At 38.7% G+C, this 19,894-nt stretch overlaps 1 protein-coding gene across 2 annotated transcripts in view; it reads right to left on the bottom strand.

The window, feature by feature from the left end:
* Positions 1 to 19,894, bottom strand: part of sept2 (septin 2) — a 30,807-nt gene that overhangs the window by 7,705 nt on the left and 3,208 nt on the right. The window contains exons 3-10 of one of the 2 annotated variants that reach the window (XM_017706351.2): positions 17,796 to 17,910; positions 12,026 to 12,112; positions 10,912 to 11,035; positions 8,619 to 8,753; positions 5,373 to 5,490; positions 4,197 to 4,298; positions 2,843 to 2,988; positions 1,931 to 2,053 (exon numbers count right to left, since the gene is read on the bottom strand). In XM_017706351.2, coding sequence (XP_017561840.1) covers positions 1,931 to 2,053; positions 2,843 to 2,988; positions 4,197 to 4,298; positions 5,373 to 5,490; positions 8,619 to 8,753; positions 10,912 to 11,035; positions 12,026 to 12,112; positions 17,796 to 17,910 — 950 coding nt within the window. The remainder of the gene's footprint in view (positions 1 to 1,930; positions 2,054 to 2,842; positions 2,989 to 4,196; positions 4,299 to 5,372; positions 5,491 to 8,618; positions 8,754 to 10,911; positions 11,036 to 12,025; positions 12,113 to 17,795; positions 17,911 to 19,894) is intronic. The other variant, XM_017706352.2, reaches the window with a different exon arrangement.

The following is a 19,894-nucleotide window of genomic DNA, read 5'->3' as shown; positions in this document are numbered from 1 at the left end:
AGCAGAAGTGGCAAACACAGCATGGAAGGTGTGGAAGGTGCGGTAGAGCGTGTTGAGGCGCAGCGCGTGAGGCAGAGCAAGGCGTGCGTGTTAGGGAGCGTTTGCGTGGACGTGAAAGAGTGTGTTTGTGTGCGTGTAGAGGCAGTAAAGCGTCAGGCTGATGGACAGACAGCTTAGACTGAGCTCCCAGCAGTACCTCCCCCTCCTACCCGCTAAAAAAGCACTGATTTAATGCGTTTCTGAATCACAGAACATCCAGTGCTGTTCAAGTCTTATGCAAATGGTTTAAATCTGTTTATCTGCATGTTTCTTCCAGTAAAACCACTATATAACATTAAAATAAAAGGGCAATTTTTACATATTTCAATTATTAAGATGTAGTCATTCAGAGCGGTTTGGTGTGAAATGCTTTGTTCTAGAAGTCATAATTGTTCACAGTGGTGGTAACAGGAACCAGACGAGTGAAGGGTTTAATGCTTCTACACTGCCTGATGTCAGAGACTATGTCTTATGATAGTTTTGAGAAGGTTCTGGACTGAAAACACACAAATAATCCTCAAAGAAAACCACTATTTTTATCATCAGCAGCATTCAACATAAAAACTCAGAAGACTTGTGTAGGTTCACTGGTGGTTATGATATATCTGTGTTGTCGTCATGGCGACCCCTGGTTCCTATCACCAACACTGTAAAGAGATCTGAGTCTCTACAATCAACCACTTCACACCAAACTACTCTGAACGACTCTCAAACACTGAGTTATGCAGAAATTTTAAACAATCAGTGGATTTCCTCTTTAAATTTCATCAGCAGCACACCTGATTCAATTACATTTTGGCTGACAGAAGTTTGAAAATGGTCAAACGACCACATTGACATTCATAAAAAAACAATACTTTTTTATTCTCAGCACAAGTGATGTTTACCCAGTTTCTGTTGCAAGGTTAGACAAGCTTTGGCTTTTTCAACACTGGCAAAAATCCTATTCAACCTAATGAGATTTTTTTGGATTTTTTCAACTCCTCGAGACCACCGGTGGTTCCAAAACGCACTTCATAACGTTCATATTTCATAAGCTCCATTCAGAAGCTGGGCGTCGTGTGAGGCTGTAACTCTTCTTTCCAGTTAAATAGATGGTGATGTCGTTTTAAACCCTTATAATAAAAGAAGCTGAACTCAGTTTGTTTTTCTACTGAAAGTCGAGCCGTTTTTCCCCAAATCTGGGCTATAAACTATAAACAGGCGACGTCTCTTCAGTGATCTGCTCTGGAAAAATTACTAATATAAAATAACACAAAGACCGTCTGAGATTTTGGCTTTCAGCAATAAATTATAAGCATATAGCAATATGTGTAGATCATAAAACACACACTGTTAATTTGAGGGGAACTTACAAAAAATAAAAGAAAGAAAATAAAAACGTACATTTATTTCATGCAGTTACTGAATAATTTACCTCACGATTTGGTCACGAAAATTCAGATGGACAAACCAGAATATACCCTTGTGAATAAGAGGTAATGAAAATACATACATTTAAAGTGATTCATTTCAAACTGCATTTACTTTGTATGCATCTGAAATTTGAAAGTAATAATCCAATTAATTTTAATTTGACAGCTTCTCATTTGGGTGACTGAGTTTTGCTTTTCTTCATTAAAATGCTGTAAAGCTTGTCCAACCTAGCAACAGCTGCTATAAGCATTTGTGGGCGGAGCTTGGGTAGGTCAATTTACGTTCAGCACAGTTTGTTAATACTTCTTTCTTTTTTCTCCAAATGATAAAATGAATAGATATCACTGGCTGGTATCAAATAAAGGTCCATAAATCATTAAATCCTCTACCAAACACTAGTCATTATGATGCTTTTCTGGGTTTAGAGTACCGGTAGGGCGGGGGAGGTGAAGAAAGACAAGCAGGCCGTACGTACGCAGGCGACAGAGGCAGAATGTAACCATGGGAGGACAACCTGCCGCCCCGTTTGAGGCGCTCGGAGCGGAAGTTCTCATAGTGCAGGTCCTGGGTCACTTCCTGGAGATCCTGCATGTGGGTGCTGAACAAACACCAGTCATCAGGGTCAATTACAGTTGTGAACTTTAACAACCACTCATATATTTGCATTTACATTTACAGTATTTAGCAGAAGCTCTGATCCAGAGCGACTTACAAAAGTGATGTTTTTGTGATACTTGTTATTTTATCATTACACTCTCAGAAATAAACTAACTAAACTGTCACTGGGGTGGTTCCCTCAAGGCTCCATCTCAGTCCCTTTAGTCAGGGAACATAACTGAACCATAATCCACTGAAATGATGTGTTCTAAGCTGTACTGACTCCACACACCCCGCCTCGCCTCCAGGCTTTTATTCTACTGTTCTGTTTTAAACATTCGGTTATGAAAAGGTACAAATACCAACTTTTCACCTGGAGAAACTGATTTAAGCTTCACAATCAGCCCTTAAAACCACTGGAGAACCTTTGAGGGAACATTTACACTGTTTGTAGCCTGATAAATAAGATATGTACCTGCATAGTACCTTTCTTTCTAACAGTGCATCATGATAATTTATGTTCATGTGATTAAAACATCTTTGTGAGCACACTGGGAATACTGCCAGAACATTGACCAACTTCATGTTTCATTATAATACATCACATTATTTTAAAAAAAGTGGGGTAAATATACTTTTCCACTATACGGGTCGTTTAACAATGTTGTTTGCATTATCTGGCAATCCAATCGAATGTGCTGCCTGCTTTCCACTCAAAACACCCACCAGCATCAAATCAAAGGCTGCTGAGTGATTTCTGTCACTGGGTTAGGAGAAGAATATAACTTACATGAGCATTGTGCGAAGTTTGAGGAAGTCATTGTGTTCGGGGTTTTCTACCTCCACCACGCCCCATGGGTACAAACGCCCACGCACCTTCTTTCCTTTCGCCTCGATCTGCTGGTTGGATCCCACCACGGCAAATGGGATACTGGTCTGGAAATACAGTTAAAAGAAGATAAAGGTGTATAAAGAAGAAGTTTAATAATTATTATACTATATTTATACTACTTTTATAATTATTATACAAACTGCCTATTGTCTTTGTAGGTTATATTCATAAACATGAAATACATACATGCCAATCAAGCTTTTGTAGGGTTCTATAAAATTGGCTCAACTCAACTTAAGGAACTGCGAGTACATGTGTCCTCTTTGTTTGTCCAAAGCTTAGCACTTTCCCTTTTACATCCTAAACGTAAGGCAGATACTGGTAGCCTCAATAACTGTCATTAGTATTGCTCCAAATTAAAGATACTTGTATGAAAGAGAGAGTTTACGTTTTGTCCACTATTTCTTGTCCTGGATTGTCCTTGTAAACACAGAAAAACCCCAGAAATCAGGAGAAATTCTAAGAGCACCTCTCTGGAGTATTCATAGCATATGAAACCCTTAAACTTATTCTTAATTACCATGTAGGTCAAGTCAAAAGTCGGATTAATAGAGCGGGACAAGCCAAAATTGAAGGGACTTTATCTGAAATCCAGTCCATCTATGTACACAGGAGAAAGGGTTATAACATTGCAGCTTCCTGTGACAGAATAAATACACTCCTTCACTGGATTTCACATAAAGTCCCTTCAGTTTTGGCTTGTCCCGCTCTATTAATCCGACTCTTGACTTGACCTACACGGCAACTAAGAATAGGTTTAAAGGTTTCAGATGCTATGAATGCTCCTGAGAAGTGCTCTTAGAATTTCTCCTGATTTCTGGGGTTTTTCCTGTTCGTGCCAGTGCAAAAACACCTAAAGCCACTTACATGTTTCCAATGTTTAAACCATAAATATAAAACACAACAAAGATATTTGAAAATTATTCATAAAATAACTGAAGGTTTCCTGCTTAACCAAATGTACAGCAGTGTTTTATTATTATAAAAAGCAGCTTTGTTCCTTTTTTGTAAATCTCCTTGGCCTCCAGGCCTCAAACTGGAATATTTTACACTGAATCTCACAAAGCTGTGATGGAAGGCTGTGGGGTAACATGTAAACAAAGCCCTAAAGTACAATAGTCTTTTTTTTCCAAATTTCATTATTAAAATTATATATAAATGTAAGAACTGTGGATTACAGGGCTATTACATGCAATAACTGAAAAACACGGGGCGAAATCAATGATGGTAAACAGCAGAGGGCGTGCCGCACCTTCAGAATCCTCGTTTGCTCTTTGAAGTCCTCATCCTCGTCTGACTCAGCGTCTGGGAGGTGGTAGATCTTAATGCCATGTTCGTCTATCTCATCTAAAATCTAAAGCCCATTCATGGTTGTCAAAAACATGAAACAGTGAGTCGTGCTTTATGCAGATGAAAAGTATAAAATAAGATGCTCCTGAAATTTTAGCTCAGGTCATATTTACATATTGCTGCTGTTGGAACAAACCATTTTGGAGATACAAGGTTAACTTCACAGGAGAAGGAAAAAACCGACTTCACTTTTAATGCAAATCAACGGAGGTCATTTTGGGACATTTCTTTTAGTCCATTCATGACATTTATACACAATGTAAAGGACAACAAGCACTTTCAAACTATGTCAAAAACTCAAAAATGACGAATATATACACACACACACACACACACACACACACAGGAGAAGGAAAAACATGCTTTAATTTTAATGTAAGTCAATGGAACCAGACTTTGTTCTAAGCCATTGTGAACAGTTTCTTTTGGTCCATCCTTCATGAGGTTTACACACAATGTAAAGGACAACGGGAATTTTCAAAAATTGAGATACGAGGTTTTCTTCCGAAAGCAGCGACACACGCACGCACGCACGCACGCACACACATATATATATATATATATATATATATCTTAATATGTTCAACAAACAAAAAAAATAGTAACCATGAATTAAATTGTGCCGAAGCGTGTTCTTCTGTAGAGAATGTGTTTACTTGTTTAGAAAAACCACCAAAACACATAGTTTGACTGGGGCACATAAACTTTTGCATAAAACTACATATTGGTATGAAATTCAAAAGATAATCACATTGTTTCAAATTATTATATTTTATTTTATTATTATATAAATTATTATATTATATTATAAATAATTCTAATATTTTTAAAAAAATAACTAGGACAACATGTTTACATAGTCTGTACAGTACACATCAGCAGTGCTTGCAATCTTCCTATTTAAACGAACTGTAATAGATTTTTTTGCATAATAAAGAAATATGAAAAGTTTGTTAAGATAATCCCTGTGCTGAAATAATATAAATGTGAATGAATGGTTTTGTTCAGTATATTTGATCCTTGTTGGTACAGGTAAAGGGGATTTTTTGGAAGATAAAGGGAGATTTAAGAGCATTACCCTGCGCTTGAGCCTCTCTCTCTCCTTCAGAGTGAGCGTATCAGCTTTGGCAATAACAGGCACCACGTTCACTTTGTTGTGAATAGCTTTCATGAACTGGACATCCAGGGGCTTCAAACTGCAGAACAAAGCAAAAAGACATGGTACAAAACAGTGGCATAGGCAGAAATACAGTTTTAGGTAGGTCTGTGAAAAAGTGGGCTAAATTATTGGTTATTACAAAATGTAATTACATCTATTCCTGATACAGTCATCACCCTACCTATTCCCACATTTCCACCTTATAATGATACAATACAGACAATGGCAATCAACTGGAATACTGGATTCATATAAACACCAACACTGCAAGACACTTTTACCCAATAAAGTCGACGTATGTTTACTAAAATCGGACAGCTGAGATGTACAAAGACAAACAAAACCAACTCACTGAAGTTAGAAACCTAAAACTAATCATTGCAAGTAAAGCACGCTGCTATGGTGTGCATGAAAAATCATCCATTTATGCCCTATCTGTGAATATTCCAGGCAACGAGGTAACGTTAGACGTTTGCTTTTATATTTTCACAAAGCGTATTTGAGCCTTTGTGGTAAAAGAACAGTATAAGAACCAAATTAGCAGAAAACCCTTGTGTGGTGTTGATGTGTGCGTTACTCAGTGGTCTGGTGGATCCACCACATTATTGTTTAAATCAATACAGCCATAACAATTTCTGTAAAAATATCAGATGTTTAAAATATCACAAGTGTCCAGTGTAGGGTTCTCTTTTAGCAGCTGTAGCCAGTAAGCAGCCTGTCCATGCTGTCCACCCTCACACACACACACACACACACCACAAGCCATGTAGGAGGAGAACAGAGTGAAGGACAGAGTACCTCCACACTTTTACTCCCTGCGCCCAACACCACATGTGTAATATAAAAGTGTTGGGGGTGAACAGAGTGAAGACACCGAAAATGGGTTATTTTATATGTTCTTCACAGAAAATGAGTAAAGGCCGAGAATCTGAGCTTAAAAAAATAATAAATCATCATTTCTTTCCTTTAGTAAACACTAAAAATGGGTTCCACAGACCTGAACACTACACAAGGGTTAAATTTCTGGCTTTGGCTGGGTAGAAAACAACATGCTTAATGGGACAGAATTGCACCTTTAAATGTCCACAGGTACATCTTTTAACCATAAGGAGAGCTTCAAATTTAAACAGTGGTGCAGTGACAAAAAACTGAAGGCAATGGTGGATAGCAGCAACTGCTAAGCAGAGATTGGAGGGCTGAGAAAATAAGGCAGACCTTGGCGGAAAGCCTTACGATTTGATTGGCCATAATACAGCAGTCAGAAAATAAATCAGATTTAATTATCTTAAAACATTTGACTTAATGAGTATTCTTTCCTCATTTGATTCAGTGGGGCTGTGATAATTCTGATTAGACCCAGGCCTACCTTACGATACCCTACATCTAATTGCGATTTTTCCGACTAATATTGCAACTGCAGTTCAAATAGCATTTTTAAATTATTATTATTATCTTTTTTTTTATTTTTTATTGAGATTCACACCCAACTTATTTTGGCCAAGAAGACCTTTTTTGGCTTGATGCTCGACCCCTGAACGCAGTGTGTCAAACTGCCTGTTAGTTGTGGCTGTGATGTCATACGTGGAGGTGACTGGTCTAACTCACCTACAGGCAGTTCACAAACTGTTTCTGTCTCGTTCTGTTTCCCCTCTTAAAACTTAGAACAACATTTTTGCTAATGTACACACTTAATAAAGATGGTTTTTAAAGGCTTTTTTAGAAAAGACAGTGGTTTAATATAGAACACCATAAGGACTCAGCAACCCACTTGCAGGCATAAAAAGTTCTCTGCGTGGTGAAATGGTTCTTCAGATTGATGGAGAACATGTTGTATATATATGATTCTATATAGAAGAGAGTTCTCTACAGGACTAAAATGTTATTCTATTGTTATAAGCTTGACCTCAACAAGCAACAAAGTAACAATACCAGTACCCTACTTGATGCTGTACAGAACCAAATACAATACGTTATCCAGAAGAACCTGAAGAACCATTTTACCATGCAAAGAACTTGGCGTTCATGTTTTTTTTTTTTTATACAGAATGACTGTCTTTACTAAAGAACCATCTTTTTTAAGAACCTTAAAGAACTATATTTTTAAGTGTGGGCTGTATTGCAGCTTACGATTTGAAAATTGAACTGCCTTAAATTGTGATTTTGATATAAAAGCAACCAATCTTTCAGCCCTAGCTACATTCCTGGTGCAAAATATAGTATAGAGCGGAAAATCAGTTATTCATAAAAAGCACTCTCTACATGCTGAACACAGTTGGGGTCATACAATCCAAAAATTACCATGGAATTCTTCGAGAGATTCAGAACTCTCAAAATAGAAAAGAAGCTGCTCAAAAACACGAGGGTATCCAAAACAGTTAGTTGAGCCATGGTCTCACTTAATGTGCTAAACTCAATTAAGTACCCACCCAGAGTTCTCAAAGGGTACAAGGTGGTAGCAGCAGCATATGAGCTACAAATTTCTCACAGACTCTTTGCAACTTGTGGTTTTATAACATTGTGTAGTACAGGCACCGTTACTGCTACTGCGATTTAAGTGGCCTGTTAACTGTGCTGAACTCAATCACCAAAACGTTTCATGCAAATAAACTTTACAAAATTAACAAAAAACCTGAGCGAGACTTCAACCACACTACAGGTTTACAAATACAGAATGTAAACAAATACTGGCCACTTTATTAGGTACCTATTTCAATTGCTTATTAACAGTAGTAGCTGTCCAGTTATTAAAATAGAGAGGCATACACGTTTTCTTATGACAAACAGGCAAAATCACTGTACTAGTAAGTCTCAATTGCTGCACTGTCATGATGTCATGAGGTTGCACTGACAACTATGAAGTTTTTATCTTGGGTAACATCACAGAAATGCTAAATGATATATTTGAGTTAAATTACAAATTTAACCTGTTCCTGAATCAATGGACAAGAAAAAAAGCAACCATTCAAAGTCTCAACACAAAATTATGTGTAGTTATAATAATAAATAAAATATTGAGCTTTGTTCAAACAACATATTTTAATAGCACTGGATACGTGCACCATATTGAGGTATACATGTCTTAATGTCAGGGTTCTCTTTAAAAATGTGCAAGCGAATACTACTACATCACTATTCAAAACGTTACTCTCGAATTTAGCAACTCACCCGTGTCCGAGTGGTGAAATGAAGTAGAAACAGCAGTGAACACGGTTATCAACGATGTGTCTGCGGTTCAGGCCACTCTCATCATGCAGGTAACGCTCAAACTGGTCATCAATGTACGCGATGATTGTGCTGAAGCTGGTGAAAGAAAACAGCACTGTGAAATGACAATGGGGTTCCTCAGGGGTTAATACTAAGTCCTATAGCATTTAATGTCTATCACCTGAAATATCACAACTTTCACCGATACTCTATTCCTTTCCGTCATTGAATCTGTCTGTAAAGGGTCAGGGAGGAATATCAAGTAGCCATGATGTATGTATTTCATATACACTGTGCATCATTATGGATTGTAGGTCAAATTACTCAGAACAGAAAGACTTGTAAAAGCCATCCTGAGGACAATGGGTCATTTCTGGATAAAATTATTGCCAAGATGACCAAAAATTGCTGTGCAAAAACTGAACTCACTAGCAAACAGCAAAACATTAACAAACATTGTTGAACATTACTGAAAATCTAGCACCAATACATTCACACTTAAGTCTGTTGTAATTCCATGACAACTAAAGCTGAGGCTGGGGGGGAAACGTCTAACAATAGCGTGTTAGTGGAGGTTTCACAAATACTTAAAAGCAGAAAAATGTGTCTACTAAGTCAGACACATGTTGCATATCATAGGAATAAGTACAGAAACAACATATAGATCAACACATCACAACGAAATTGCAGATGCACCAATACCACCTTTTCCCTTACGATACCAAAATCGATACCTGATCCTTTAGTATCAACCAATACAGTGTACTGATACTAACTCTACATGACCTAACTCACGTATTAGTCCTGATATTAGTACAATTATACTTTTCTTATTTTATTTTCTATGTTCTGCATCAAATGAAATGCACTCAGCTTTTCAAGATGGCATTTTCTTATTGGATTATATTTAAGATCAAGAAAACTAAGATTTTGTCATCTCATTGTATATATTTTATTATTTATTATTATATAATTGGTAATAAGAACGATGTTTAGCAACTTTTTAACTGTAAAATATCTTTATTGTGGAGAAAAGTTAAAAACAGAACCGAACAGTGTACTGATAAACCTGTGGTGTTTAAACATCAGCACACAGCAGCTTCTCTGGCTCAAAAATAGAGCCGATTGTTTAGTAAATATCACTGCCGTTTACGCTGTCAGCATCAGCGACTCTCAGTGTTTTTTTCTGGCTGACCCCACAAAGATCCCACAATTGAGTGATACAGCTGACCAACGGAGGCGCACCGCAGACAGGGCTAGCAGATGCACAGGCCCGGCTAGTGGGCTGGAAAGTGAGGCTGGAAAGCCAATGATGGTACTGTTAAGGGGACATTAATTAGTAATGGTAAGAAGAAAGTTGATTTTACTATTCATTTTTAACTATGACAATGAACCCTCAGTTACAGTCATTACAGGAGAAATGCAACAGGATACCTTTCCTTTGAGAATTCCAGCTTCTCTCCAGCTCTGCCTGACAGAGGCAGAGGCCCATACAGAGGGCAGGAAGAGGGCACTCATTTCCTCTATCTGCTCTCCCACAAAGAGCAGCTGCTGCAGCTTCCCATTCAACTCCTCATTTATCCTCACTAACTAACCACTTCTCCTTTTTCTTCCTAAAAATGGTGCCAATTTAAATATTCTGAACTTAAAAGCCACAGCTTCCTTAAGTGACAGAAAATAGCACCCAGTACAAAAAAGCACAAGTAAGTAATTTGTCTGAAATGTTTTGCAAGAGAAAGTCTGAATGTGACAAGTACTCGTTTTTTCTAGACAATCAAACGGTACATAAAAAGTGCATTCAACTCTGCCAGAGAAACTTACAGAGTCAGAACTGTTCACACTGGTGGTGATCGGAACCAGATGTCCACCTCTAAAAGCTCCCTCACAGAAATGACAATGAATTCAATGCCAGAGACAATTTGAGGTTTTGGCCTAAAACATTTTTTTTAAACATCCAGGGTGTTGTGAGGGAAAACTTCACTGTGTAGGTTCTCTGGTGGTTCTGGGTGGTAAATAAAATGTCTATATTTGTGTTGTAATCATGGTGACCCCTGGTTCTCATCACCACCACTGTAAAGAGTCTCTACAATCAACCATTTTATACCAAACCACTCAGACTCTGTTTACATCTCTTGGTAGTTGAGTTTCGGAACCATCATTAGTTAGCGGTGAAAGTTAACGTTTATTAACTCCGTCTTGGAAAAAAACAAGTAACTTTTCACACCCCTGAAGGAAACCAAAATAAATAAAGTACCAGTCTTGGCTGTTAATAGCGTCTCCGTATCCAGGTGTGTCCACCACAGTCAGACGAAGTTTAACACCGCGTTCTTCAATCTCCACAGTGGACGCCTCAATCTGCACAGTGCGCTCGATCTTCTCTGGAAAAAGCAGAACAAAGCAAACATCAGCTCATCTCAAAATTGCTTTGACAGGTCTAAGAGTGCCTCATCGCACAACACCCCATGTTGACGTTGGTGACTTCAGAAAAACTTCGTATCTTCAAAACATTTATTTTTGTATGTTCTAAACCGGAACGTGTGTTCATGGAACACAAGTTTACTCCGAGTACTTTTGCACCATTTCTGTTGGTCCATTCAACATGAAATGTTAAAATAATGTAAAGGACAAGTGGTGAATTTAAATAGTGCAAATAAATAAATGAATAGACAAACGCATATATAAAAAAATGGAGTTGGGAGGTTTTGGGATGACTGTGTCAATATAATAGCAAACTTTGGGTAAATTTGTGTGAACATGTTTTGGTTTTGATGACATTTTGGTGGCTACGTTCTTGCTCCCAAATAACAAGGTTTATACAAACAACGAAGCAATAGAACCTGAGAGGGAGTGCATAATCGTGAAATAACATCTGTTATGTTATTGGTGATAACACACTCCTCGAGTGTTCTACTGCTTTAATACAACAGGTAAATAAATACAGTAAGAGATGAATAAACTGGCCGTGAAAGAGGTGTTTAATATGTTTTAATGTTCAGCTCCTTCCTCCAAATTATAGTTCATTAACAAGCAGCTTGTTGCTAAGTCAGAGTAACGAGCTCCGCCCACTCGCTGCTCAGTCTGCTGTAAGCCTCGCCTTTTGAAGATCAGACTGAGCCATAAAACTGACCCAATATCAGGTTCAGCTCAGTTTGGTCAGTTTTTTCCAGATCAGTATTAATGTTGTTTTGTTCCAGCCAGTCTGTAAAGCTTCTTACAGCCCGTTTAGTTTGGCGAATGGTATTGGGTTCAGCTTGCATGGCCGGAACTAACTGTCGTATAATTTTGAATATCACTTAGTAAAGGTTGTCATTTCCAGCCACACACACAGTGTATGATTTAGTGACTTCTGCAGCAGTGATCTTACTGACCTGCGGCTCCAGGAATGACCCGCTCAGGGTAGAGGTCAGTGAGGAACAGGCTGTTGATCAGAGTGGACTTCCCCAAACCTGATTCACCTGAGAACAACATGAATAAACACACACTTACCATTACAGGCCAAGCGAAAGAATGACCACAATTTTTCATTTGTATGGGGTTTGGTAAGTTGGCAAAGACACAATGTACCAGCAAAACAAAAAAAACAGCAGAAAACTATAAGGACAGTGTTTTCTTTGCTTTTTTATTCAGTGCTTGACTATATAAGTCGCATATAACTATATTCAGTCAAACAGGACTAATTATGGATCTAACTAGAGGGTCAGCTATGAATTCTTGGGACCCCTACCTGTCATCACGATTCAAACTAGTGTTATACGATTCATTAAAAGTTCGATACTTGTTCAATACTTAAATGCAGTAATTAATTCAACAATAACCTCTGATGTGTATTTGACTCAGATGGGCACTCAAGGCTGGGTGCTCACTACATGACTTTTAAAATCTTAAATTTCTAAAACTGAGAATATCACAAACTTAACGCCAACGTTTTAGCACAGAATTTCTTGTCGTTTTTTCATGAGGGTGCTCGGACCAGACAAGGCAGAGAGAGAGTTTAACAGACGTCTACTGTGTTTCAGCTAGAAATCAGAACTCAAACTCCCAGATCTCCTCAGATGACATGACACAAACAGCCAAACATATTGGACCTGTTTGTGCTTTTATGCATAGAGAAAGTGCAAACTGAGGATGAATACGTGGTTCAGAAGCGCTGATATCACAGTGAGAGCTGGAGAAATATTTCACTATAAACTGGCAGCTGAGCTGAGACTGTAAGGAGAGGGTTTCGACATCTGGATCCTCACATTATAAACCTGATATCGGCTCTTATCTGCCTGTGTTTTACACTCAGCTCCTCGGTCTCTACTCTGCTGCTCATGCAAGACTCTTCGCGTGTTTCTCCGCTCTTCCAGCTCTCTGACTGGCTGTTTGAATCACTTGCTGAGTAAATCTCTGACCATGTCACAATGCAGGACTCGCGAACATTTTGAGCCATAAAAATCAAACTGACAGATATAAGATGTTAGAGGGTTCACTCCAAAGTTTCGCTTCCTCTGCTTACACGACAGGTCATCCACAGCATCAGTTGTTTCTGATGAAGCTCCCGACCTCGAAAATCACTTCAGACTGTGAAAATGTGCTGCAAGGGGCAAATCGGTGTTAAAATCGGGTACAAACTGTGTTGCGTGGGCCCAGTTTAAAACACAAGTTCACATATAGTGTTGTTCTGTAGCATATCACTGCAGTCGGAAGAAAACCTCATATCTCCATTTCTGTCGTTTTTCAGTTTCTGACATATATTTGAAAATGTCTGTTACCCTTTACATTGTGTGTAAATTTCATGATGAATGGACCAAAAGATACATCCCAAAATGATTTGGAACGACGTCTGGTTCCACTGACTTACATTAAAAGTAAAGTGTGTTTTTTCCTTCTCCTGTAAAGTTACCATTTTGGAGCTGCAAGGTTTTTTATCCGACACCAGCTTTATGTGACCTTATACACCTACAGATACAGCACAATACTGATGTCAAAAATCTGCTCTTGTTCCAACTGTGATTTCCCAACAACTAAGTTAAGAGTCTTTCCTAAATCTCTTTCCAATGACACATGCAGGTAGGGCTGGGCAATAAAACGGTCATTTTGGCGAGATAACTTTCCTCGATAAAACTATGAGAAACATTCAACAAGCGTTCTATATAATAAACCATTCTCACACTTCTACGTTTAGCAACAGCTGTGGTGTTTTCTACGACAGCACTGTGCGTTTTTCTTTCCTTTCTTTGCCGAGTTGATCAGCTGCCCATCCTGTGCGTCTGATGCTGCTGCCTCTTCTGCCTTGATCAGGTGCCACTGCTCGCCCACCTTCTGGAGCGGCTTGACCACCACCGAGCTTCTCGCTGTATGACGTTGTGCAGTCCTCACCCTCAGATGCTGCTGCTGCTGCTAATCATAAACTAATCTAATTAACTAGTGCCCACCTGTTTTTCTCACTTTGTACCATAATACTTTATACTAATAATGTTTGCTGTCCGGTGTCCATCAGAGGAGGATGGGTTCCCCTTTCTGAGTCTTGGTTCCTCTCAAGGTTTCTTCCTCTTTTAAGGAGTTTTTCCTTGCCACTGTCACCACTGGTGATGCTCATAGGGGCTCGGACCCGGATTCTCTCTTCTTTTTCTTTCTGGCATACTGATTGTTCTGTAAAACTGCTTTTTGACAACACCTGTTGTAAACAGTGCGGTATAAATAAACTTTGCTTGCTTACTTGCGAGTTTTCTGACATGTAACTCGGAAAGCGTGGAGTTAAACGTGGAGTTATACATTCCCTGTTTGAGTGGAGCGACCAGCAAGCTGTTTTCCTGTGACCAAGTGTGAGTGATGAGTTCTGTCGTAATACCTCTATCCTAACATCCTAACAGCTTTAGCAGCGTTAAATCACATCTGCTCCTCTCAACTACAGCACTGTTATAGCGCTCAGTCATACTGGAGTATTACTGCTTTCCCAGGCAGTGAAAGTGAAGGAAAGAAGTGGGTTCATGCAGTTTGAAGGGTTCACCCTTCAAACACTACGACAGAATAGAGAAACCCAGTTGTCTGCTAGGCTGGTGTCTGAATACTGTGATGTGCTCTGACATGGATGTGGTCGAAGTGACGGCAGTGAGGTGGTGCGATCCATGATCGATGAACTGAGACAGCTGATGTCCGCTTTTCATACTAAGCTGACGTTGAGAAACTAAACAACTTCTCCATTCCATTGTTGTAACCAGATAGCTGAGCGCTCACCACCAGAACCTTTCTCCCACTGTCCCATGACAGATCTGTGAGATGTTCCACTGTTTGGTGAGTTGTCATGTTTTGTCATGTTTTGACCAGGAGAAAAATCCTACCTTTACACTTGAAAGAAATAATGATTTGATGTTTATCGCAATGTACACTCACCGGCCACTTTATTAGGTAGTAAAAGGTTGGACCCCCTTTTGCCTTCAGAACTGCCTTAATTCTTGGCGTCACACTTTCAACAAGGTGTTGGAAACGTTCCTCGGAGATTTTGGTTGGTTATTTGAGTTTCTGTTGCCTTTCTATCATCTAGAACCAGTCTGCCCATTCTCCTCTGACCTCTCACATCAACAAGGCATTTTCGTCCACACAACTGACCGCGCACTGGATATTTCCTCTTTTTCGGACCGTTCTCTGTAAACCCTAGAGATGGTTGTGCGTGAAAATCCCAGTAGATCAGCAGTTTCTGAAATACTCAGACCAGCCCGTCTGGCACCAACAACCACGCTACGTTCAAAGTCACTTAAATCCCCTTTCTTCCCCGTTCTGATGCTCGGCCTGCACTTCAGCAAGTTGTCTTGACCACCTGTACATGCCTAAATGCATTGAGTAAAGTGGCCAGTTAGTGTATATCAATATCGAACAATATGAATTTTTTTGTGACAAGATTATTGGCCTTGTTGCGCAGCTCTACATGCAGTTGATCAGCATTTTGGAATTCTTACATCATCCATGATCTGCTCAGTGAATTGTATTGTGATGAAATTTATCATGATAATGATGATCACCCACTTCTATACACGACAATCAAGGCGCACAGATTACAGTACATATTTAACGTGTGGCTGCACAGCTGTGTGTGTTTGTCAGTGTTTCTCTGCTGTGCTGTTCTCAGTTTTCACTTTTCTGTCTGTTTGTTCTTCCTCTGTATGAAACAGCAGGCCGTCCTGCTCTGTTTGCGGAGCTGAAAGTGACCAATCAGCCGCTACATTCCAGTCTGACTTATTTTAAGGCAGAGGAGTGACTCTAAAGTGAACCTCCCAACCCCCCACCCCCACCGCACACATGGCCGGTCAGCAGCTGGACTCCTACGGCCAAAGAGACAGAAATGCAGAGTCTCAGCTGCTCTCCAGCGCAGACACACAATCCTGGCAGCAGGACGGATTCCCACAGTGACTTCCATAATAAGGAAACCACTCAGAGAGGGAAAAAAGCCTTTCCTCCCACCAGAATTCCACAGCCCCCCCCCCCCCCCCCCCCCCCCTTACTTCCATCTAAAAGAACGATTACGTTTTACACGTCATGCTTCTATTTTAACAAGAAGCAGTTTCTACTTTACATGAAGCTGTTCATCGTTTTCAGACCAGAAAAGCCAAAAATCCAATATGATACTTAAACTCACAGGAAGCTTCGACTTAAGATCTGAAATAATTAGTAGAAAGTGTAAATAATAAATAAGAAATGCTCTGTAAACGAATAGAAAACAAACGAAGAGCTGAAAAACATCAGTTCATTTCTAATAAAATTAACATCCAGAATGAAGTTAATAATAAAATTATTGTTCAGATTAAAATTCTAATAAAATTAATATTCAGAACGAAATTCTAATATAACTAACGTCCAGAACGAAGTTCTAAGATGACTAACGTCCAGAACGAAGTTCTATGATGACTAACATCCAGAACGAAGTTCTAAGATGACTAACGTCCAGAATGAAGTTCTAAGATGACTAACGTCCAGAACGAAGTTCTAAGATAACTAACGTCCAGAACGAAGTTCTAAGATAACTAACGTCCAGAACGAAGTTCTAAGATGACTAACGTCCAGATTGAAGTTCTAAGATAACCAACGTCCAGAATGAAGTTCTAAGATGACTAACGTCCAGAATGAAGTTCTAAGATAACTAACGTCCAGAATGAAGTTCTAAGATGACTAACGTCCAGAATGAAGTTCTAAGATAACTAACGTCCAGATTGAAGTTCTAAGATAACCAACGTCCAGAATGAAGTTCTAAGAGGACTAACGTCCAGAATGAAGTTCTAAGATAACTAACCTCCAGAATGAAGTTCTAAGATGACTAACGTCCAGAATGAAGTTCTAAGATAACTAACGTCCAAAATGAAGTTCTAAGATAACTAACGTCCAGAATAAAGTTCTAAGAGGACTAACGTCCAGAATGAAGTTCTAAGATAACTAACGTCCAGAATGAAGTTCTAAGAGGACTAACGTCCAGAATTAAGTTCTAAGAGGACTAACGTCCAGAATGAAGTTCTAAGAGGACTAACATCCAGAATGAAACTCTGATAAAATACAGAACGAAGTTATATATGAACTCAAATCAAGAATGCCTTGTGTAAACTGAGGACTGAACTTTTAGGCAGACGACAAGAAATCTTGATATACTGGACTGGTATCTTAATTCTCACATGAATAAATAATTACTAACATCTTATTGTTTGAAAAAAAAACATTAAATATCGATTTAACCTTGGTTCCTCCCAAGGTTTCTTCCTCAGCTCTGAGGGAGTTTCTCGTTGCCACTGTCGCCCCTGGCTTGCTCACCTGGGGGTTTTTACATTCTTGTTAAAACTTTGTCTTTTCTGTAATTCTGTGAAGCTGCTTTGTGACAACATCAGTTGTGAAAGGCGGTACAAATAAATCTGATTTGATTTGATTTAAAACATCTAAAAATACATGCTGGTGTCTATTTTATAACATTTCCATTTGCCCAGTGCAATATTTTATTAAATAAAACAGCAATCATTAACATGACAGGTGATTCTTAATGTTTAAACAGTCATTTAAAAAGTCAAATATGTACAGATTAGATGTTCATTTAATTGATACTGCAAACAACATTGATTCCACACCATGAGAGTGGTCACTATAAGACCAGGTGACTCAGTAAAATCAATCATTACTCACCGACGACCATGAGGGTGAACTCAAAGCCCTTCTTCACTGATTTGCGGTGAACCTGGTTGGGCAGGTTGGCGAAGCCCACATACCCAGGAGTCTCTGGGTTGGTGAACTGTCCCTGCTGATGAAAAAAAAAACACAATCTGCTCATAGACAACATCGAAAGACCTGCCAAGTACATCAAAGCTGCAACTAACGAATCAATCAATCTATTTCCCATAAATGTGACACTCAGTGTGTTTATGACCCAAACAAGCTTAAAACAGCCCTACACGCTTTCAGCTTTGACAGATCAGGTCCTTTTTATATCAGGTAATGGGAGAAGAGAACTGAAGAGTCATGTTTTTAAAAGGCAGAAACAGTCTTGATTTTAAAGAGTTAATAAACACTGAAGAGTTTCACATTAGGCCACATCACAGTCGAGTATTTACTGCACTTACAAATCACTGTAATATTTACTGAAAGCCGAGTAAACAATCTCAAATATTTGCCCTGAGTGTCCTAGCAAGTCACATGATTTCTCAGACTGTGAAATTAACACAGCCTGAGAAAAAGAAATCATTACACCACTATATATATATATATATATATATATATATATATATATATATATATATATATATATATATATATATATATATATATATATATATATACACACACACACACACGTATATATTTTTTTTATTGGAAAATGAAAAATAAAATGACTTTTAATATAAGTCAGTGGAACCAGACTTTTCCCCGCCGAATCATTTTGTCCACTCATGAAATTTACAGACAATGTAAAGCAGACGTCATTAATAACCAATAAAATATGGAGAATTATTTAATATCGACGGAGTGGTCCTGTTTTAATGAGTGGTCCTATCTTTTCTTGTCATTACGGTACGGCATTAGTGGCCGGAGTATCACAGACCAAATCACATGCACTGGAAATATCACATGTGATGCTACTCAGCCAATCAGATTTGTGCATTACAATGAGCTCTGAGACTCAAGTGAGTGACACCACACAGGGGAGGGACGAGGTGAGAAACAGCAGTCAGAGGAGAAAGTGAGTCAGAGGGTTATTTCACATGTCGTTCTCTAAAAAGAGAAAACTGACAGTAAATGTTGTTGAAATTTGACTGAACTGGACTTTATTTGGTCTGATATTCAGCTGTCGACTGTATAAGATGTTGAAATTCCTACTCGGCTACTTCAGTAAACAGTATATGGCACTGAGTCATGATGCACTGAGATCATGACATTATGATGTTCTGGACCTTCGCTTGAGGAAATTTTCTGTAACTGGACCTCACTGAATTTTAATTAAAGACCCCTGGTGTAAAGAGTAATAGATATTTTATATGATGTATGACATACGCGCGTGCGTGCATGTGTGTGTGTGTGTGTGTGTGTGTGTATACACACCCACACACACCCACAGAATATTTAACATTTTCATTTCATGTTTGGGTTCATGTTTGCTCGCTTATTTCCGGTACTGCTGTCTGTTTTCACACCAAAAGAAATCAGAGTAAGAGCTCACAGCACTGAGAAATCCGACTACTGAGCTAAAATCCAGCCTCTTAATCAGATTTCCTAATCTGATTTCTAGACCTTACTCCAATCTAAGAAAACAGAGTGTGCTGTTTACATGACTACTAGAGTAATTAGATACCTGCAGAAATAAGAAATTGTAAAGCATGTAAACACACTCAGACAGTGCGGACAGACGCACTCAATGATCCGATAACTGCAGAAAATCAGATTTTGTCAGTAACCCGATCAACACAAAAGGGTAAACTATGTCTTCATGAGTCAGACAATAATCAGATTTCTGCTTTACAACCAGCCAATAAACTCACAGAAGACACGACGTAAACGTTACGTAAAACTTTATGATGCTGCTTTTTAAAAAAAAAACATCATCACTTTACGTGAAAATATGAACATAAATCATCTAGAAGATGAAGAATAATTAAATCCTTCATTTCGTGTTTGGTCTCAGTGTTGCTCCAACAGTGTTTTTGCTGCGTCTCGCGACATCTGATCTCACACATGCGCAGACTGAGAAATCCGATGGAAATCAGAGTTTACAGCACTGAGAAATCTGATTA

Source organism: Pygocentrus nattereri, chromosome 17, assembly GCF_015220715.1.
Source record: "Pygocentrus nattereri isolate fPygNat1 chromosome 17, fPygNat1.pri, whole genome shotgun sequence".
Taxonomy (NCBI): domain Eukaryota; kingdom Metazoa; phylum Chordata; class Actinopteri; order Characiformes; family Serrasalmidae; genus Pygocentrus; species Pygocentrus nattereri.
The sequence above is the reverse complement of the archived record's forward strand: the minus strand, read 5'-3'. Positions and strand labels throughout refer to the sequence as shown.